At 33.2% G+C, this 20,339-nt stretch overlaps 4 protein-coding genes across 4 annotated transcripts; 2 read left to right on the top strand and 2 right to left on the bottom strand.

Annotated features, from left to right (window-relative positions):
• The first annotated feature begins 1,938 nt into the window (after positions 1-1,938).
• Positions 1,939-5,434, top strand: LOC142521180 (uncharacterized). The gene is made up of 9 exons (XM_075624407.1): positions 1,939-2,174; positions 3,017-3,101; positions 3,435-3,509; positions 3,590-3,626; positions 4,010-4,093; positions 4,244-4,304; positions 4,401-4,507; positions 4,738-4,803; positions 5,006-5,434. Exons 1-9 carry the CDS (start codon positions 2,102-2,104, stop codon positions 5,099-5,101), a joined length of 684 nt encoding a protein of 227 aa, XP_075480522.1. The 5' UTR covers positions 1,939-2,101; the 3' UTR covers positions 5,102-5,434.
• Positions 5,435-7,291: 1,857 nt separating this feature from the next.
• On the bottom strand, positions 7,292-9,106 carry LOC142520812 (deSI-like protein At4g17486). Its single transcript, XM_075623957.1, has 3 exons — positions 8,675-9,106; positions 8,139-8,426; positions 7,292-7,700 (listed from the first exon to the last, which is right to left on the bottom strand). The coding sequence occupies exons 1-3, from the start codon at positions 8,805-8,807 to the stop codon at positions 7,426-7,428; spliced, it is 696 nt and encodes a 231-aa protein (XP_075480072.1). The 5' UTR covers positions 8,808-9,106; the 3' UTR covers positions 7,292-7,425.
• A 1,381-nt stretch (positions 9,107-10,487) lies between these two features.
• LOC142521353 (uncharacterized) lies at positions 10,488-12,484 on the top strand. Its single transcript, XM_075624563.1, has 4 exons — positions 10,488-10,807; positions 10,986-11,035; positions 11,138-11,190; positions 11,937-12,484. Exons 1-4 carry the CDS (start codon positions 10,755-10,757, stop codon positions 12,303-12,305), a joined length of 525 nt encoding a protein of 174 aa, XP_075480678.1. The 5' UTR covers positions 10,488-10,754; the 3' UTR covers positions 12,306-12,484.
• Positions 12,485-14,510: 2,026 nt separating this feature from the next.
• On the bottom strand, positions 14,511-15,543 carry LOC142520723 (zinc finger protein 1-like). Its single transcript, XM_075623827.1, has one exon. It carries the CDS (start codon positions 15,320-15,322, stop codon positions 14,687-14,689), a length of 636 nt encoding a protein of 211 aa, XP_075479942.1. The 5' UTR covers positions 15,323-15,543; the 3' UTR covers positions 14,511-14,686.
• Positions 15,544-20,339: the final 4,796 nt, after the last annotated feature.

Here is a 20,339-nt window from a genome sequence, read left to right as displayed (position 1 = left end):
TGTTATGTATTACATATTAACAAAGATGACTGGAACAAGTCTCGGCGAATATGGCATAGTAGTAAAGTATTTCGAAGATAATACGAAAATAACGTGTTTAAACTCTAGTTAAGGGTAAAATTAAATGAAATTTAATTTAAAGTGTGTATAAAATATGACCGCATCTAGATTCACACGAGAGACGAAAGGGAGGGAAGTCCATCATTCCTTGTTAGGGATGTAATCGAGTCGAGCCGAGCCGAACTCTTGAATGTTTGAGCTTGGTTCGTTTATAATCGAGCCGAGCTCGAGCTTTATTTAACGAATATATGCATGGCTCACGAGCTTATTCAAGCCTTTATCGAGCCTAAACAAACTTAATAAATATGAATTATACATTTAAATTTTCATTAAATTAATTAAAAAGTAAATTATATATTTAAAGAAAGATATATTATTCTTATTAAAATTTGTAAATTTATTATAATAAATAAGTTTAATAGATTTTTTTATATATCTCATAAATAATATGCAAAATCAATAAATCAAATATCAAAACTATTATTTTTTTATCTAAAAGATTACTAATGAACTTACCAACGAACATATTCACGAGCTAACGAGCCGAATACTGTAAAGCTTGAGTTTGGTTTGTTTATCTTAACGAGCCTCATTAAACGAATTCAAACGAGCTTTTATCGAATCGAGCTTCGAATAGCTCACAAACGGTTTGATTCGTTTACATCCCTATTCCCTGTTATTAGTGGGACAATGTCAGCATACGTAAGTAAAAAAAAAACTAAAAATTATTAGTCGGCATTAATAAAAATGTTTATGGCCCAACACACGGCCCAGAATTCATCCGCCCACGTCAAATACAAAGATGCCCAGCCCAATTAAGGAAGTATAGATTAATTTTAATTTTACTTGATCATATAATAATAATCATAATAAAAGTACGTCATGTTTCTTCTGAGACGGTCTAATTGAATTTTTATCATTAATATGATTTAATTTGGTCTATATCTATAACTAAAATTAATTTTTTTCATGAATTGGACCGAATTAAAGACTCGTCTCATAAAATTGATATGTAAGACGGTCTCATATAAGTTTTTGTTTTAAATAATTGGATCTAACTTATAATTAGTAAATGAACTTCACAAATTACAACATTATTACACTTAGATTATTTTGGACCATATAAAATTTTTTTAACAACAAAAAACTCATCCTTTCAAGCTTATATTATTGCGTACAATAATTTATATGGTGAAATAAGTGATTCGAATCACGTAATTGAATCCATGTCCACTGATTTTCTTATAATATAATATTTGATAGTATCTTTGTTTTTTTTTCCTTATGTGTAATGAATCATAGAATAGATTAATGTTTGTATAAAAATTTGCAAAAAAATCATATACAAATCATTATATAACATTGAATTTACAAAAATTTCATGTAAAAACGTTTTAATTATCAATTTTGTGACATAGATCTTCGACCTGATCCGAACCATATGAATATAATAGATAAAATAATATTCCTGCATTCGCTCTCGTTCTCTTCGTTCACTCCCGTACACGTAAGACTCATCAGGATCATAGCTCATTATATGATTTTCATAACCTTTCTTCAAAACGGCACAAGAGATGCATTGATATAAGTTTACATAAGGGACGGACCGCTTTTCTGGTCATTTCGCTCTGTCGATGGAAGATTGTTTTTTGGTAATCCAAATATGACTCATGATAAACCGAATTTTCTAATATCGAACCATATAAATATAATAGATTAAATAATATAGATATATAATAATATCTTATACGAAACCTACTCTTGTATGTTCGAAAGGTTGGATCGAACTATGCGATAAAACATCCGACCCGGCCCGGCCCGGCCCCACCGGAGAATTTCGCACGCCCGTATTCTTTTTAAGTGGACATCCTACTGTCGTTTCAGCGCACGTCCCGCTATCTTACGCGCGTTCTTGTTGTAGCAGAGTGAAACATGCCTAAACGCATCCTGTATACTGTAATTCTTGCTATTGGACGAAAACCCTCTCCCCTTTTCTTCCCGGGTAAGAAAGGATTAAATTGCTAAATTCTTCTTACAGAAGATGCCTCGCAATTCTTCTAGAAAAGCCACCGAAATCTCACCCTCTGCCAATTCATCCGATATGCTTCGCGCCGGTGGGTTATCTTTTTTTTTTTTTTTTTTTCTCTCTGAATTGAGATTTCTTATGACCTCTGGTCGGTTTTTGTGTTTTTGACGATTTGTTTTGACGTTATGAGGCTTGATTATTGCTCGGTCGTTGTTGACATAGTCAAAGTTACGATCTTTGTTATTAGTTTGATGAATTTACTTGAGACCCATGTTCTGTTTGAATTGCTTTTGTTGATTGAGTGAAGATTGAGCTGATTAGCTAGGAACTTCAGATGGAGTGGATTTTATTCTTCGGAACTGGGAGGAAAGCTGTAGATAGTTCATAATTTAGATGTAGTGTTTTTATGGACATCCGTCAAAGCCTATTTGGATGTCCTAGTTCTTTATTGTCGGTTTTTTAGGTTGAATATGATGTTATTTGTTAACCTTGGATTTTATGAGATTTTTATTGAAGAACTGGGTTAGTTAGTTTGAAGTGCCAGTGTGATTTCATTTACAAAAAATAATTTGATTGGTCGTTAAGATCCCATCATTGTGCGGTTCTTTGGTTTAGTTCCACTGAAAAGGCTCCCTTGATCCTTATCATAGAATCAAAAGGCATCTGTGTATCTAAAAAAAGGCATCTATGTACTAATGAGACTAATGGTTTAGTCGAGAATTCTAATAGATTATCGGTTTTTTCAAACTAACCTTCAACCAGAAAGTTTCATCCCAAATGAACCCACAAGCCACACACACACCACACACATTGTTTTATTCTCGACCAGATATTACATTCAAAAATTACATACCTGCATCCTATTTTTTGTGTTTGCTTTAAAAGTGTTTGCTTAAAAATGCTTCACTGAGTAGAATGCCTTTTCCCCAGCTTCTGGTAAGGCAGCAACTAAAGAGCTGGAGCGAATTGATCATCTCTTCTACTCATACGCTAGAAATTCCTCTGGTTTGATTGAGTAAGCATCCTTTTGTAGTTATGATAAAATCTTATACTTGGCTTTATAAGCTCTGTTATTCTTATTTATCTGGAGATAAGTTTATTGTTCAAATCTAGTATACAAAAAATGTGTGTTACCGTGTCATTTTTAATCTTGAAACTGCATGAAGAAGATATTGGGGATTTTTTCTGTCTTTTACTCTGATGTGATTTGTTTGCTGCATTCACTTGACATGTTAAGAATAGTTATGTTGGAATCACATAGCAGTTTTTCTTTTTCTTTGTACTTTTGTTTTTGAGTTTTTCTGATGTACCTAAAAGTTGCTCGACTCTGTCAAATTTCATTGTGTAGTCCCGAGGGAATTGAGTCACTCTGCTCAGATTTGGAAGTTGATCATATGGATGTGCGAATTTTGATGTTTGCTTGGTGAGTTCCATAGTCTTATTCTTCTGTCCAATGTTGCCATCCTCTGTTCTTTAAATTGACTATTGTGCACATGGTCCTAGGAAAATGCAAGCGGAGAAACAAGGATACTTCACCTTGGTATGAATGCATATTTACTTAAGTATCCATAGTACAGGAAGTAATGGCTCTAATGAATTACATAATCTGAGGATATTTCAACTTTCAAATTATTCAACATTCTTTGGGATAAAATAAACTATATTTTGGGTTCAGGGTCACTGTGTTTTAATCTGCTGTTTAGTAGTTTTTTCATTTTCGTCTTTCTTGTCAGTTTTGTTGTGTCAGCGTATGGTTGGGGGTAGGGGAAGATGGAAGTATTTGAAGTCGTTCGGACTCATGAAAAATTGTCAGTTCTTTTCTTGTAACCATTCTTACCTCTGTATGTTTCTCGTGCAAACATGTCATCTTTTTCAAAAAATTTACCAACTTGAAAATGTCTTCCCATGGAATGTCTTCTTTAGGATGAGTGGCGGAGAGGCCTTAAAGCATTGAGAGCTGACACAACAATTAAATTGAAGAAGGCGCTACTGGATCTCGAGAGAGAGGTATGATCTTTTAGTTTTTGGAACTTCCAGGGTGTTAAATGAACATTTGAGTTCCAGTGTGGTTTTTGAATCTGGGCACATGCTGATCTGATGTTTGAATTGCCTACTCATGTCTAGAACTGAGAAATTTTGTGTTTTTCTTGTCACAAGGTTGGACGGCCTCCAAACTTTGTGGATTTCTACTCTTTTGCTTATAGATTTTGCTTGACTGGTAGGTTTACATGGACTTTACTTCACGGCGCTAATTCTTTTGGAAGCTTTAGTTTTTTTCCTTCCCCTTATTAGTTTGCATTCTATGTTCTTCCAGAGGAGAAGCAGAAAAGCATTGACATTGAAAGTATTTGTGTACTGTTGGATCTTGTCCTAGGATCACATTTTCAGCCTCAAGTGGATGCACTTATTCAATATCTAAAGGTTCAGAGCTTTGATGTTTTGTACTTTTGATTGAACAATGAATAACTTTATTAGCCCTCAAGTTATGAGCCCTGATGAGAGTAAACAAAACATAAACATAAATATTTGTTAGCAGTGCATGGTTTTTTTCTTAAATAAAAATGCAGAAGACAATAAGTCATTTATGCAATTGCTATTATCACATATGCAAGAGATACTTATTCTTTAAGCCTGCTTATGGTTGATTGCAGATACAAATTGATTACATGGTTATCAACATGGATCAGTGGATGGGGTTCTATCGGTTTTGTAATGAGGTAATGGTGCTTCTTCTTAATTGAATAGCAAATATATAACCTCTTTATATAAATAATAAAACTTTTGTTGACCCCTTCAAATTGTATCTTCCTCTTTGTATGATCAATTCCAGTTATCCCCTTTCCCTGTAGTAGCTGTATCTCATCTGTGTAAGAGACTTCACTGATGTATAAACACTTGTCATTGATGATCTTTTAACAGATAAGCTTCCCAGATCTTGAGAATTATGATCCAGAACTCGCATGGCCCTTGATCCTGGACAATTTTGTTGATTGGACGAGATCCAATCTTAGCTGACTGGAGGTCGAGTCTGTTTCCTGTGGCCATACTCGTAATCAAGATACTATCCTCTTACAGTGTCCTTGATACATACATGTTACAGCATTATGGTGTTCACCGTGGTAAGAACGATTGAATAACTGGAGTTTTTTATGGATATGTTCAGAGGCACCTTGATTTATTCAGTTATTTAATTTGCTATTTCTTCCTTTACGCTATGTCATTAATTATAAACACAAAGTACTTCTAATGTTTCTACATTCATCTCCTGTCTCCCTGTAATGAATGACATTCTCAACTTGTATCTGTAAAATTACTTATAAGTTGATGTATCTCACCAAGATTTCATGTCTTGTCAAAGTTCGTATTGTTGCTTCCCCTTTTCAAGTTAAACTGGAGATTGTACACGCGGAATAGATATGTCATTATCATCATATATTCGATGTTACATCTTGTGCTGAAGATGAACGGGGTTAAGCGATCTGTCGAAGCTGTGGGATGTAGCCATGTCCTTTGGATTGGTCTAGTGTTTTGAGAGCTATGAAAATGTATTACATTGGCATTCTAATTTTTCTAATTTGCACAAAGACAACTTTCATTGTATAAAATTTGATATATAAAGTTTTCGATATTTTATAACAAGATAGATATGGTCAGTCACACGCAAACTTTGCGTTATATTTAGTATAATTAGTGATGGATCGTTGCTAGTGTTTCATTTTTCGTCAAAATGAAATAGAAAAAAGAAGAAGTAGAAACTGAAAAGACGATATAAAAGATGAGATTTGGTGATGGTGAAGGAGATGATATGATTGAGTGAGAGGCAAGTTGATTTTAAATATGCCAACACCTTTTTCTTTTTGAAGGAGAAAAGTTTGTTGAAAAATAAATCTATTTTGTGTTAAATCAAGAAAAGTTTTCGTAATGAAGGGGAAAGCATACGATCAACTTTGTGTTATGATTGTTTATATTGGCACTTGGTATTGTTTTTTTTTTTTTTTTTTAAAAAAGATATCTATTGTTTAGATATCTAATTATTTAGTCATTTTTAATTTAAAAATTGAATTATATGATTATTGACAAAAATTTGTGGGAAACGGTCTCACGGGTCATATTTTGTGAGTCAGATATCTTATTTGGGTCATCCATGAAAAAATATTACTTTTTATGTTAAAAATATTACTTTTTATTGTGAATATCGGTAGAATTGACCCGTCTCACAGATAAAAAGATTCGTGAGACCATCTCACAAGAGATCTACTCATGATTATTTATCGTAACAAAAAGTTTTTTTTAATAGATCATCTCAAGACCCTATGAACAACACACACAACTTTGGTCTCACATGTTTATATTCGTGAGATGAGTCGATTTGGCTTATACTTAACATGAAATCTAATATTTTTGAGAGTTGGATCGGATTTGGAATCTATCTCAGGAAATAAACTAATGAGACTCTCACAAATTTTTTTATATATAATATCTATTATTTGAAATTAAAAGTTATTTTTAAAATTTTTCATTTAATCATAATTTTTTATTTCATGTTAGGATTATGTGATATATATATATATATATATATGTTTATGTTAAATGTGATATAATTATATAAATATTCAAAATTGTAGATAAAGATAAAAAAAAATATATTATATTGAGATATGATGGTTATAGATAAACAAAAATGGATTAAAACAGGTTCTATGTTAATTTATGCTTAAATAAAGATGAAATACTTTGTAATTATATACTGATATTTTTTTTATTTATAAAAAATACACTATTATCTCAAAATTAGTTCCTCTAAACCCTCATGTATTATAATAATAATAAAAATAAAAATAATAATAATAATAATAAAAAAAATAATAATAGTATAGAAAAATAGAAAAGGATGCAATTGTGTAAATTTAGCATGTCGTGGAGTAAGATCTCGTTTTGTGAAATTTGATTAAACGTGTCGGGGCTCAATCTCATGTTGTTTTTATCATGCAATCTTCTTTGGTCGTTGTTACTACTTTAGTCCGAGGTGAAGCATGCTTGTCCTAATTGAAATGGAAAGTAATTTAATTTAACTTAATGTAAAATTACATATTTTAAATATATAGAGGGTGTTTTTTTGTTTTGTTGATATTTTCGGAAGTTTTATTTAAAAATATATATGTTAAGGTTAATTTTAGAAAATAACCCATTATAGAGATCAGCTCATGTAAAATTTTAAATTTATTATAATAATCATAATAAAAAAATTATTAACAACAAATACCATGTTAAATATCCCTCGTACAAATTTGCAAGGCACAACTTGATACCCTAAAAAAATGAATGAAACTTGGCTCATTTCAAGATTCAAGCCCTCTAGTTCGTTTAGATTCATTACTCGAAGGTGAAGACTCCGGTAAAGGGCTTCGGCTTCTGCTTAGACTGTCGTTGATGGTCGTCGCGAGGGGCGGAGTGCACGAAGAAGAAGGTGATGAACTGTAAGATGAGTTTGAGAACCTGTTTGAATGGCTTCTGAGTTTCTTTTTCTCAACTTCACATTGCTTGTCTTCTATTCTGTGGTGGCTTACTTTTGTTGTATTCAAGTTTACTGGAATTATGCATTGGCATAACAAACCTGTACAATAAAGTATTCTTAGCACATAGTTGAAGACATCAGCAACCAAATACATGTCATGTAAATGCAAGAGGTGCAGGTGAAACGAGTCACCATCGAAACCAACAGTCAGATGCTCTACGAGGACGACTCGATCAGACTCGGATCGTCTGTGTTTTTAATCATGTTATCGAACACATCCTTGTCTTTCAGATATGTCTGTTTTAACAACCAAAATTATGTTATCTACCATCCTATCTTTTGTTACCAACCTACTTTCTAGTGGTGGTACCTAAAAATCCAACACTTTAATTAATCATAGACTACTGGTGGAGACCATCAGATTGCTACTCAAGTCTAATTCTAGTGGTATTACTTGGATGAAACCAGCATAACAGAAGCAGTCATCCCTTTCAACCAAACATAAAAAAAGCTTAAAAACATTGAATTTATAGTTACCGATTCGGGCGAGGCGATTTATCCAATTTGGGATGTGATTCCCAGTGAGTTTGATGCAAGCATCATTGCAGAAATGGTTGCAATTCTTGGTGATCAAGTTGTATGCATCTCCTCTGTATTTTTCTGCAAGCTTCTCCATAATTCCCCTCACTTGAGCCTCATTCAAATCAGTCCATCCTATCAGAATAGATTTCCTAAATGTGAATCCATCGCATCTTTTTGGCTCTCCTTCAAATATCCCAGTTGTGGGATACTCATGGGCTCCAAATGCATACTCGTATCCATGAACTACAAATTAGAAATGAAAAAAGAAATTAAAGAAATCCCATTTCAAGAATTTAAACAAATCATTCAAAACTTGTCTTTTTTGTCGAATTATATAAATTTAAGTTTATTCATTCAAATCTTGACTTTCTTTTATATCTTTGTGCAGAATAACTCCAATGTAGATCTGATTCATCACTACACTAGAACGATCAAAATTCCAAACTTGGGAAAAAAATATTTCAAAGATTTTTTTAAAAAAGAAAACCAACCTTCAACAGCAGAATGGTAAGCCCCCAGGCCAAGCCAATAAGCATATCCATTGATAGAGGTAAGATCATACACATTCAAATGCACCGGCACCGACCCCCCGCCACTTTTTATCAAACTTTTACAGCATGACATGGCAATACCGAAAGAATTACCGACTCCGAATCCAAACTATCGACAACCCTTCTGATATCGATCCTTCATTATCAAGATATCACTCAAAACCAGGACTTTCAAGAAAATTTGACTAGAATTCTTGAAACTTGGCCAGCTGAGTCATGTCCAGCGGCGAACAGTCACGATTGAGCTTATTGAAAAAGATCCGTGATTTGTAGAAAAAGAAAGGAAACAGATGGCCCCAATGATTTGATGAAAAATTAGTTAAAAAGGGATCAAAGATTGGTTGGAATGTGAGCTGGTTTGGTCAAGTAATTTAAATTTTTGAAAAAAAAAAAATTATTCTGGGGGAAAAGTAACGTACACTCATAATGAGGTGCAGTAGTAGTAGGGGGATTGTGGGATGGAATATTATAATCAGATTTTATTGGTTCAGCTAGGGGATGGTAAAAAATATCGAATTTTCGATACATCGAGATTATCGTACCGAAAAAATATCGAAATTACCAAATTTTTTATATGCCGAAAATTTCGGTACGATACGATAACAATACCGAATTTTTCGGTACGATAACAGTATGCAATTTGAAAATTTCGGTATATATCGGAATACCGAAACACCGAAAAAATATACAAATTTTAAAATATATAATTTTTTAAAACAATAAATTTATAAACAAAAATTAAAATATAAGGTTTTTTCGGTATAAAATTGTATATACCGATATCGTACTAATTCGGATATAACGTACTATTTCTGTATAATCGGTATGCTATTTATATGCATCGAAAGTTTCGGTACGATATTGGTATGAATTTTCTGAAACCGTAATTTTCGGTATGGTATCCACCCCTAGGTCCACTGAATTATATTTCAAGTATAATGGAATGATGATGTGATTTTTCTTTTTAGAACTTTTATAAAAATTCTAATGAAATGTTTTAATAGTCAATTTTGTAAGATATATCTTCAATTTAGGTCACTTTTTATGAAAATATTATTTTTTATTATAAAAATGAGCAATGTCGGCTTATCTCATGAGTAAATATCTGTGAAACTTTCTCACAAAAGACCTACTATATACATTTATATATTTTATCTATATTTGAAAACAAAATTTATGAGCTCATAAAATTAACTTATAATCTCAAAAAATATATAAAAATACTTAGGCAAATCAACATTAAGTACAAAATTGATCATATAAAGGTGATGTCTTTGTGTATAGGAGGATGATTCTACGCACTGCTACGCTTGAAGTGTTACTCTCGATATTTTTTAATACTATGATCAATTGATTATCTTATATTAAAACTATAGAGCATTGATGATTTCTATTAGTAGCTTTTATTTATTAGTTAGCAAAAACTTGTGTGATACGGTCTCACATGTCGTATTTTGTGAAACAGATCTCTTATTTGGGTCATCCATGAAAAATTATTACTTTTTATGCTAAGAGTATTACTTTTTATTGTGAATATCGGTGGTGTTGATTCATCTCACAGATAAAGATTCATGAGACTGTCTCATGATAGAGCTACTCTTATTAGTTTTAAAGTAAATACTCAGAAACAAAATTTTAATTTCAGTTGGGCCTGATTGTTGTTATTGTCTCATATCCTCAACATTTTTTGGGCCTTATTATTATGGGCTCATATCCTCAACAATTTTAGGGCCTGACCCATTCCCCATGTCCCAGCTCTAGTCTGGCATTGATTGGTAGACAGTGAAAAATTCAGGTAGTGTGTTGCTTTCTTGTCCGAAATGTTGGGGGATGAAGATGAGAATAATTCTTAGCGGGAAGACTATTTTGAATCGGATCACATCTTCCAGACGGCCGTTTTGCTCCTCCGCCCGTGGGAACAAGTCCACCGCGAGAAAGCGGCGGCGCCGGTGACGATGGGTCTTCGTCTTCGTGGAGCCAGTACGATGAGCAATACAAAGCCCTAAATAACCTCGACTTCATGACGGCAGCCAAAATTCTCTTCAGCGATCCTCCGAAAAAGAAGAAGTTTGGGTATGTCATTTTGTTTTACAGCTGATGTTCTAGTTCCAAGGATTTTGGTCAGGCATTTTGTCGAACGGTTTGGTTTCATTTAGTTGAATACCTGCGCGATTTTGATTGCTTCGATTGTTGTGTGTTTGGAGTTGATTAAAAGTTTTCTTTTTTTAAAAAAAAATCTGATGATTTACAGGTTGGATTTTCATCTCGTGCAGCTTTTCTTTGCCTGCTTGCCGTCATTGGGTACCTAAGTTTACACTATCCTTTTTTACTACGTTACAAAATTTAATGTTGGAATTCACTTTTGTCTGATTTTTTTATGGTCATTATGTTTTCATATATCAGCTGTGTATCTCGTGGCACAGTATGCTCGCAGTGAAATGAAGAAAATGGACGCGGTAAAGTTTTTTCCGGTGCTGAATTTTTGTTACAGCCGACTAAGCCGTCCATTGTCAAAAATAATTCTCATAAAAATAGTTCCAATCTCCCTCGCCCTTAGTCACTTGAATTGCTCAATCAAAGTTTGCTTCAATTGGATGATTCTTGTCGTGAATCCTCCCCTGACTGAACTAGATATCAGTAGGAGGAGAAAATTCATAGATTGGATATATGATGTTCAAATATAAACTTTACTTGTATGATTTTTTTTAAAAAGAACCTTTTATTTTTTGTGTGCTTTTTGAGATAAATTTGCATGTGTCACGCTATTGTTAAGGGGTGAATTTAAGCGATTCGACACACAATATTTAATCCATTGACTTCTAACATGGAGCTTGAGTTGCTTAAATTTGTATAATTACTATAAGTTAGAGTTTTAGTGCTACATATGCTTGATCCTACTATCCAATATTGAAGTCAGGATTATTGGTTAATGTCGGATTATTTGGCTGCGTGACAGCAATCAAAACGCGACTGTGATATAGATATTTGAGCTGCACCTCACTATAAGATTTCAGATTCATATAACATATCCTCTGTTCTTACCCTGGAGCTATCAAAAGCTTATTGATGTATTAATTTTGTATATGATTAAGAGTTAGTAGCCGGGAGAACATGTAATATGACACTTGGTCTATTTTTTATTTGCTCTCGTATGAATATGTGATGAGGTGTTTCTCACGGGGAGATTCATGGATTATGTTAGGAACTAGAGCTAAAGAAACAAGCCGAGTTTGAAGCAAAAGCAAAAGAAATGGAGCTTAAGGCTGCGGAAGAAAAGGCAGCAGCAGCATCTGATCCAACGCTCGTGGAGGTAAAAGAGAGACTAGCTAAACTAGAAGAGACGATGAAGGAAATTGTAGTGGGATCAAAGAGACAATCCGGTGGTCCTGTAAAAGAAGGCCAGGGGGACCTTATTGAGAAAAGGCCAACTGTTCCGGCCAAACCAGACAACATCCTACATGGTTCGGAAGGCAAGATTTCAGGAGAAAGTGCAACACCCTCAAGTGAAAAGAAAATGCATGGGATTGCGCCAGTTACTCAGGCCTCGCAGGATAACAAGAAGGCGGCATGAACAGATAAGACCTCTGAGGATGCCAAGAACTGAAAAGATTGGACATTTTTGTATCTTTTGTTTTGCTTAAGCCCGGTTTCTGCAGCCATTTCATCCCCATACATTACTTTTCCATATAACTTTGAACAGTATTTGCATTTCAAAAGAATTCATCAGATTCAAACGGCACTTAGATTCAATATACCTAGTTTTACAATAAATAATCACCTTTACGGTATTTACAGTTCAGAGAAGAGTTCCGCATTTTCGAATATATTGTTCAAATCGCTTATGAATGTGCATCTTGGAGGCTGATTTAATACGCACTGACATAATCTTGTCAATATTTTTTGCGGAAAGGGAAATATGAATATTTCTCAATTTTTTAAATAAAATTGATCATGGCTTGAGTTCTTGAAAACATTGCATAAAATTGCAAGTGGAGCCGAGATGTGAATATGTCGTTGTGTCCCAAATTTTAAAAAAATTTAAAATTTTTGGATCAACCCGAACCCAACCCAACTCGATCATTTTTTTGGGTCAACTATCGGGTCCAACTCGATCTGACACGAACCCATAAACCCCAAACACAAACCTATTTTTTTAGGATTGAACTGTGTCGGGTTGGTGAGTCGTGTCTGATTTTGACACCCCTGATATTATCATACTGGATTTTGACCTACCTGCGTGGGATCATAAAAACACTAGAGGAACACATTTTCCAAGCCTCCCTTTTATTAATGTGGCTTGCCCCCGTGATATAAACCCCAACATATCACCAATTAATTTCCAACCATTTCTTGTCTCAAATTTTTATTTAAGAAAAAAAAATCCAACAAGCATACCTATACATACAATTGGAGTATACATGTCCATCATGCATGCATGACTATACAATTCAATCTAATCAAAAACATTCTAAATCGACAAACAATTTTTTTTTAATTATTCCATCGCATACGATGAAATTTCGGTCTCCAAATCCATGAACTCGACTCACAAGAACTTCTCAAGTACTATTTAGTCGAACACAGTCAAATAATAAATTTGCAATATAATATAAACATGTGTATTATATGTTATATAATAGAATAATTAAAAGAAAACATACTTAAATTTTCCTAAAAAAAAGAAAAATAAAAAAAAGGGTTGCCGACTCGTTGCAATAGTCACCAACTGATGAAGACCTCTCCCGTAGATAGTCTATTTCTTGAAATGCAAGCGGGGTCACGAAATGTGTCATCAAGGGCAAATTATGTGTGTACATATACATTGAATGATTCATTAAAAAAATATTATGTTTTTTTTAATATTAAATGGTACGAAATAATGGGTGACTTTAAACTAAATCCAAAACATCATGAGATTCGAATATCTGTCTGAAAACAAATTTATCATAAAAACTAAGCAGAAAAAGCTAGGGTCCATTTCATGTTTGGAATTGTTCTTGGACTTGAAACTTATTAAAAATTCAATAAGTGCCAAAATTATACACTATTCACCACGGCAATGGTATTAATTAAAAATATCACTGTGGTTTATATTTTATACAAGTGATCGTGTGATATCTAGTGAAATGAACATTTAATTTAATTTAAACTTTTGAAAGGAGATGTTGATGGAGTGATTGACTCATTTGAAGAATTATTAAAAGTATATATATTTAGAATAAATTAGAGAAAATTGCATTTTCCGTTTTATATGTTTGTTTCTCAGTTAATTTGGCTGTATCTTTCAATTTTAGACAATTTTAATTTTTTTCCATAAGAATGGTAATGTGACACTACGTCGATGCCAGTTTATAGCGTATTGTCGACGCCATGTTAAAAAAATATAAAAAATGCAAAAAAGAAAAAAAAAGATTACTTTATAGGAAAGCAATGGTAAAGGCGACTTCCGAAAATGTATTTGAATATAAGCTTTATCGTGAAAACCAAATTAATTGTGTAAAATGAAAGTTGATCATTTAATTAAGAAGTAAAAATTTCCAGAATTTTTTCCTTTTTCCAGTCATAATTTCCCATTTTCATGAAGTTTATCTATCTTGGTTTTTACTAAATGAAAAACATATTAAATTTATGTTTACTTTTACGAATTTTTAAGTTATAGAAATATATCTATTTTTCATTTTTAAATATAAAAATACAAATAGAGAATTACTGGTAAAAGTTACAGGTTTCCTTGGTAAAGTTGATGAAACAAAGTTCATTCGGAGTTTAAATGGAATTTACTAATCTAGAGACGGACATAATTCTTCCCAAACGTAATGAAAATGAAAATTTCTGATGTAATTACACGAATTTTCTAATTTCTCATAAAGAAATGAATATAAAAATATTACTCAAACAGAGAAAAAAATGTACCAAAGCAAATATGAAATAAGCAAAAAAAATAAAATTATTTCAGAGTTTAAGAGATAAGTCCAGATTTTTCATGTCTTCTTGATTACCACGACTTTCCAGCTGAGAATTAGCGTCGCTCCTGAATCCTCCAGTTGCATCCACCGCTGCCGGATAAAACCTCCGACCACTGTCAAACCTCGCCGCTCCACCACCGGACGACTGCCCTACTTGATTATGATGATTTCTGAACCAGCCCTGGTTGAAGGGAGAGGACAAAACGGTACTCGGTTTATGTATCATAGAATGAACCTGAATACCTAGAGACCTGTTGAACGATCCATGCAGAGGGAGAGAAGCCATGCTTGGGTAGCGGAGCTCCGCCATATCCCTGTGTTGGAAGTACGCGCCGCCGCAGTACCGCTGCCCCCTCTTCGCGATTGTCCTCTCACGCTTGTGGGCGTTCTGGTGGCCCCCGAGAGCCTGTGAGCTGTAGAATTTCCTGCTGCAGTAGTTGCATGAAAACACTCTGGGCTCCGATTCATGCAACATCGAATCGTGTGGCTGGATACTTGTTCGGAAAAGGGTGAGTTCCGGATTCGAAGCTGTTTGATCTGCAAAATCCTTGGTTGAGAGATTCAGATCAAATTCAAGATCAGGATTCTTGTTCTCTTTCTGTGTTTGAATTTCTTCCTCCATTTTTTTGAAATTTTTTGTTTCAAGCTCTGGTGTGCTGTGAGCTGATTCGTGTAATAATAGGCATGATGGCGAATTTATGGTCGATGATTAGGAGGCTTGAATCTTGGTGCCTCCATTTATGGAGGGTTTTAGTTTGAAGTTTGTCTTCTGTTTTTCACTTCGGAGGATGAGAAAATATCGGAAAAGTTGTTCGTTGATCGATTAGGAAAATAGGAAATTTTGTGTGTTGTATTATCTCAATTTAATAATACAATTAAACGTCCATGTGTACGAATACCGTGTCCCTAATTAATAATCGTTTTTAAGTATGTTAAATCACGGTTTTGCGGTAAAAAATTGTGTGAGACGGTCTCACGGATCGTATTTTGTGAGACATATATCTTATTTGGGTCATTCATGAAAAAATACTACTTTTTATGCTAAGAGTATTACTTTTTACCGTGAATATCAATAGAGTACGGTTGACCCATTTCATAGATAAAGATTCGTAAGATCGTCTCGTAAAAAACCTACTCGCACTCTCTAGGTTTTCAAATTTTAGTTTTAGTTGAGTTAAATTTTTGTGTACGTGGAACCGATGCTGCATCGTCATTTTTGTTGAAAAATTACTAACAATGTGTTTGAAAAAATTAAAAATGGGATTTGAAATCCGTAGATTTAGAATTCTATTATGGTGTTTGACTAAAGTTATTTAAGTATTGGATTTGATAGTTAAATTAATATTATTTGATATTTTAAAAAAAATATTTTATTTATTATTTTTTTTAATCTCTTTCTTATTAATAATTCACATATTTTTTATACATGATATACAAAAAAATTAATTTATAATATAAGAAAAATATATATGTTTTATTGAATAAATTTTTTAATGGTGGTAAAAAGTTCATCAAAAGAAAAACTGAGATAAAGTCATCAACTTATGATAAATTATGTTTTTAGTTTTAAAAAATAATCGAAAATCATAAGAAAAAGAAAATAATATACCTAACTTATAAAATATATGAATATTTTTTAATGATTTTGCAATAATTTTTTTCCAATTTTATAATATCGTATTAGCACTCCAAATTAATGGAAAAAAACTAAAATGACAAACTGAAATTGATAATATAAAAGATCAAAATTATAAATTGACATAATTATAAAACGACCAAAATTGCAAAAAGTTGAAAATGCATGCTGGACCAAAATTGCAATTCAATGGTCCAAACATATTTTTAACCAGTGCATGAATTATATTATAAATTGTTTTAAATAGTAAATAACATAACTTTACTCTATAATTTGGATCAGATCGATTCAGATGTAACTACGTTAGGTCTTATATTAAGTACAATGGCATGAAATTATTGATATGGTGGGACTCCAACCGGGAGAAATGCATGTGTTCATGTACCAATTATCATAACTCTTCGTTCAAACTCTGAATATATATGTATATAATTTTGATATATTGAACGTTTGTTGTTAGGCAAATGTTCGTGCGAAGATCTTGAAAAAATGTCTTGTATTTCGTAAGATGTTCGCGCGAATATATCGGGACGGCTATGAGTATGCGACAGTATATGTCCATGATAAATATAAATAAATATAAGCACACAAACGTTACCCCTCTGCAGATGGGAATTAACCCCATTTATTAAGCATGTTTCTCTTTGTCACGCACGTTGCAAATTATCAGCATCTTTATATTATTTATTGCAAAATGAGTTTCGCCATTTTTGTGAATTGTCTTTTTCGTTTTTTGAATTAAAAATAGACATTAAATGATATAATTGCACTTCCTCTTGTGAAAAATCTAAAAATCAAAAAACATTTAACCTTCTTGGAAATAAATTGGTTTTTAAATGAAATTTAATTTTAAACTAAGGATTTTTGTTTTGTTTTTGTCGAGATTGAAACTTGGACCTAACTCAACTCCAAAAGCTAGCTCAAGGGTGGAGGATTGTCCAAAGCCCATATATACAACTTCCAGGTTATTCATCCAACCGATGTGGGACAATTAACACACCTCTCTCACGCCCTAGGAATGAACATCTGGAACGTGAAGTTTACAAATAACACAATTATGGTCAGAACGGGTGGACTAATTATAGGCAGTCCAACACATAACTGTGGAACCCGGGCTCTGATATCATGTTAAAATTGTAACTTGGACCTAACTCAACCTCAAAAGCTAGCTCAAGGGGGAGGATTGTCCAATCCTATATATACAACTTACATGTTATTTATCCAACCGTACATGTTATTTATCCAATCGATGTGGGACAATTAACAGTTTTTTTGAATTTCTACAAGGGTACTGATGCAATTTGCCCAACATTAATAAATATTAAAGACAAAAACTTGTGTAAGACGGTCTCAAAGATAATATTTTGTGAGACGAGTCTCTATTTGGGTCATCCATGAAAAAGTATTATTTTTTATACTAAGCATATTACTTTTTATTGTGAATATCGGTAGGGTTGACCCCTCACAAATAAATATCCGTGAGATCGTCTCACAAGAGACCTACTCAATATTAAAAGGGGTAATAATAAATTAGAAAGAAAAAAGATTTAAGGAATGAGATTTGACCAAATTGAATAAATTCAAAGGCTAATTAAATTTGATTTTTAAATGATTAATTTAGTTCCTGTATTACCCACTCCAATTGTCGTGAACGTAAACGGTTCACATATATGGCATAACGCGTAAGAAACTTATGCATAATTAAAATTGTTTACTTATGTAAATATACATTCAAATTTGAGAATAAATTTAGAAATTTTGCGTAGAATTAATATCACTTAGGAGTTAGGAGTAAACCACTAAACTTGATTTGACCAAAATGCGTTGCTGAATCACCGAGGATGTATCGGTTAGCTATTCTGATACTTAGGTAGTATTGGGACGTCTCTTGATTTTGGTGATAACAAATTATGATTTATTGTACTATATTAAACTATCTTTGTACGTATTACAGGCACAAGACCGTTTAGTTGGAGATTCAGAAGAAGTTAATCAACCGATCTTAACGTACAAAGCCATCCAACCGTTCAAGCATTAGCATAAGATCTCTGAGTATGAAAGTCTATTCGATCGCTCAAGCTTAAGCATACAAGACCGCTGCGTATGTCAGTACACTCAACCGTTCACTTTATCGCAGTAAATTTGAAAACGATTGAGTTAAATGTCTTCAGATAGAAGCCAGCACTCTTTACAAAATTCTACCTACTTTATCAGAAGATCGCATTGGTTGATCATGTACAACAAATAAGACTTCAGAAAATCAGAATGTTTGCCCATAAAGACAAAGCTGAGAGTTGTTCACTTTTTGTGTCAACGACTGTTTCTTTATATATTTGAAAAATGTAAAACTGCTCATTTATTGAAGTGTACTATAAATCAAGGAAAGGACAATGACAACATTACTTTTGCATTATAAGCTACAGTCGAATGTTGAATTTTACACTCTCCTGTATATATAACTTTCTACTTGTATTGAACCAAACTTCCAAAAATTGGAAATATATCCATATCTCAAACCATTTTATATATATCTAATTTGATGCGGGGTCTTTTGAAATTTAACAAACTCGAAAGTGGGACAACAAGTGGCCGACACTTAATGGTGACTGAATATATGCTATCCTATAATGAGATATCATACTTACTTGGATTTATTCAACACTACACATGTCTCGTGTTTCCAAAGTACACTCGAAACTTTTCTTTGATAATGCATCGACACAAACACCAAACTATCACTACTAAACAAATTACAAGGTATATATGTCATCATACAATACAATTCATGCTTTCCTCGATTTTACTATATTTATCTAGTTTCCCGTCATGGAGTTTCGTCGTCGATTAAAGCAATTTTTCTAAGATATTAGATGATATCCCTGGAAGAGTCCAGGTCATCAAACCTTAAATGGCAAGCCCAGATCATGGTATGATTGCAGAAGGGCTCATGAGTTGCAAAGTAAGTAAGTACTCGGGAAGTCATCCACTCGGACAACCAGAGACTGACCTCTCGGGCAAATTCCCGCTTGATGATTCACTAGCCCTGGAAGCCTCGATAGTAGTGCCGCACTTGAGTGCGAGAACATGTAAAATCTTACATCGATAAGCGTACCTGACAGAATCATACCGATTTGACGTGATGGAAAGAACATGAAATTGATGTGACATGACTATAAGTGGTAGATGGGCACTGAAAACGAGGTCATTATCATATTCTCTCCTATAAATAACATGTACATTTTATATTTGAGAGATCCGAATATTAGAGATTCTGGACTTTTAGGCCTTTATGTATATTCACACATATACATAGCCTTTTTCTCTTTCATCTTTCACGTCTGCTGACTTAAGCATCGGAGTGGTCACGTCGGACATTCTTCCGACGCCCATTCACGAGTTCATCTTCTTGTTTGCAGGTTACGGTCACAGCCATATCATACAGAGATATATTTTCACCACAAGATATATCTCATTGCTCATTTTTCTTAAACACAACTCTTATCAGATTCGGTGGATTGCTCCGACTCCGTTCACCCAATTCATCCGGATCGCAACAGTAGAGTTGATCTCTATTTTTATACTTGTTATCGATTTTGATCTATCCCCACTTTCAAGGTCATATTTTGACAGGTTTTATTAAAAAGTAAATATAAGGGCAATATTTTAAAATATTAATGTCACATCTCTAAATTTAATCACTTGTGACGTACCAATTTTTTCTTCCCAAAAATACCCATTTCCCACAATGCTATGATTCTTAAAATAAAACAAAATACAATAGAATAAAACTTCGAATATTGTATTTAAATAAGATATTAATCTAACTTCATTTTTTTTATATTAAAATTTGGTATGCTTCGCTGTAGTATAACACTCAGTTTAAGCCCATTTCATGCCAGCCTAAGGCCCTAAAGTTACAAGAATTAACTGGATTGGCCCAAACATGAAAGCCCATTTTTGTTTTCAACTTTAATACAATGTATCCAGTTTTCCAACGGGTCAG

Source organism: Primulina tabacum, chromosome 12, assembly GCF_025594145.1.
Source record: "Primulina tabacum isolate GXHZ01 chromosome 12, ASM2559414v2, whole genome shotgun sequence".
Lineage (NCBI taxonomy): Eukaryota > Viridiplantae > Streptophyta > Magnoliopsida > Lamiales > Gesneriaceae > Primulina > Primulina tabacum.
The sequence above is the reverse complement of the archived record's forward strand: the minus strand, read 5'-3'. Positions and strand labels throughout refer to the sequence as shown.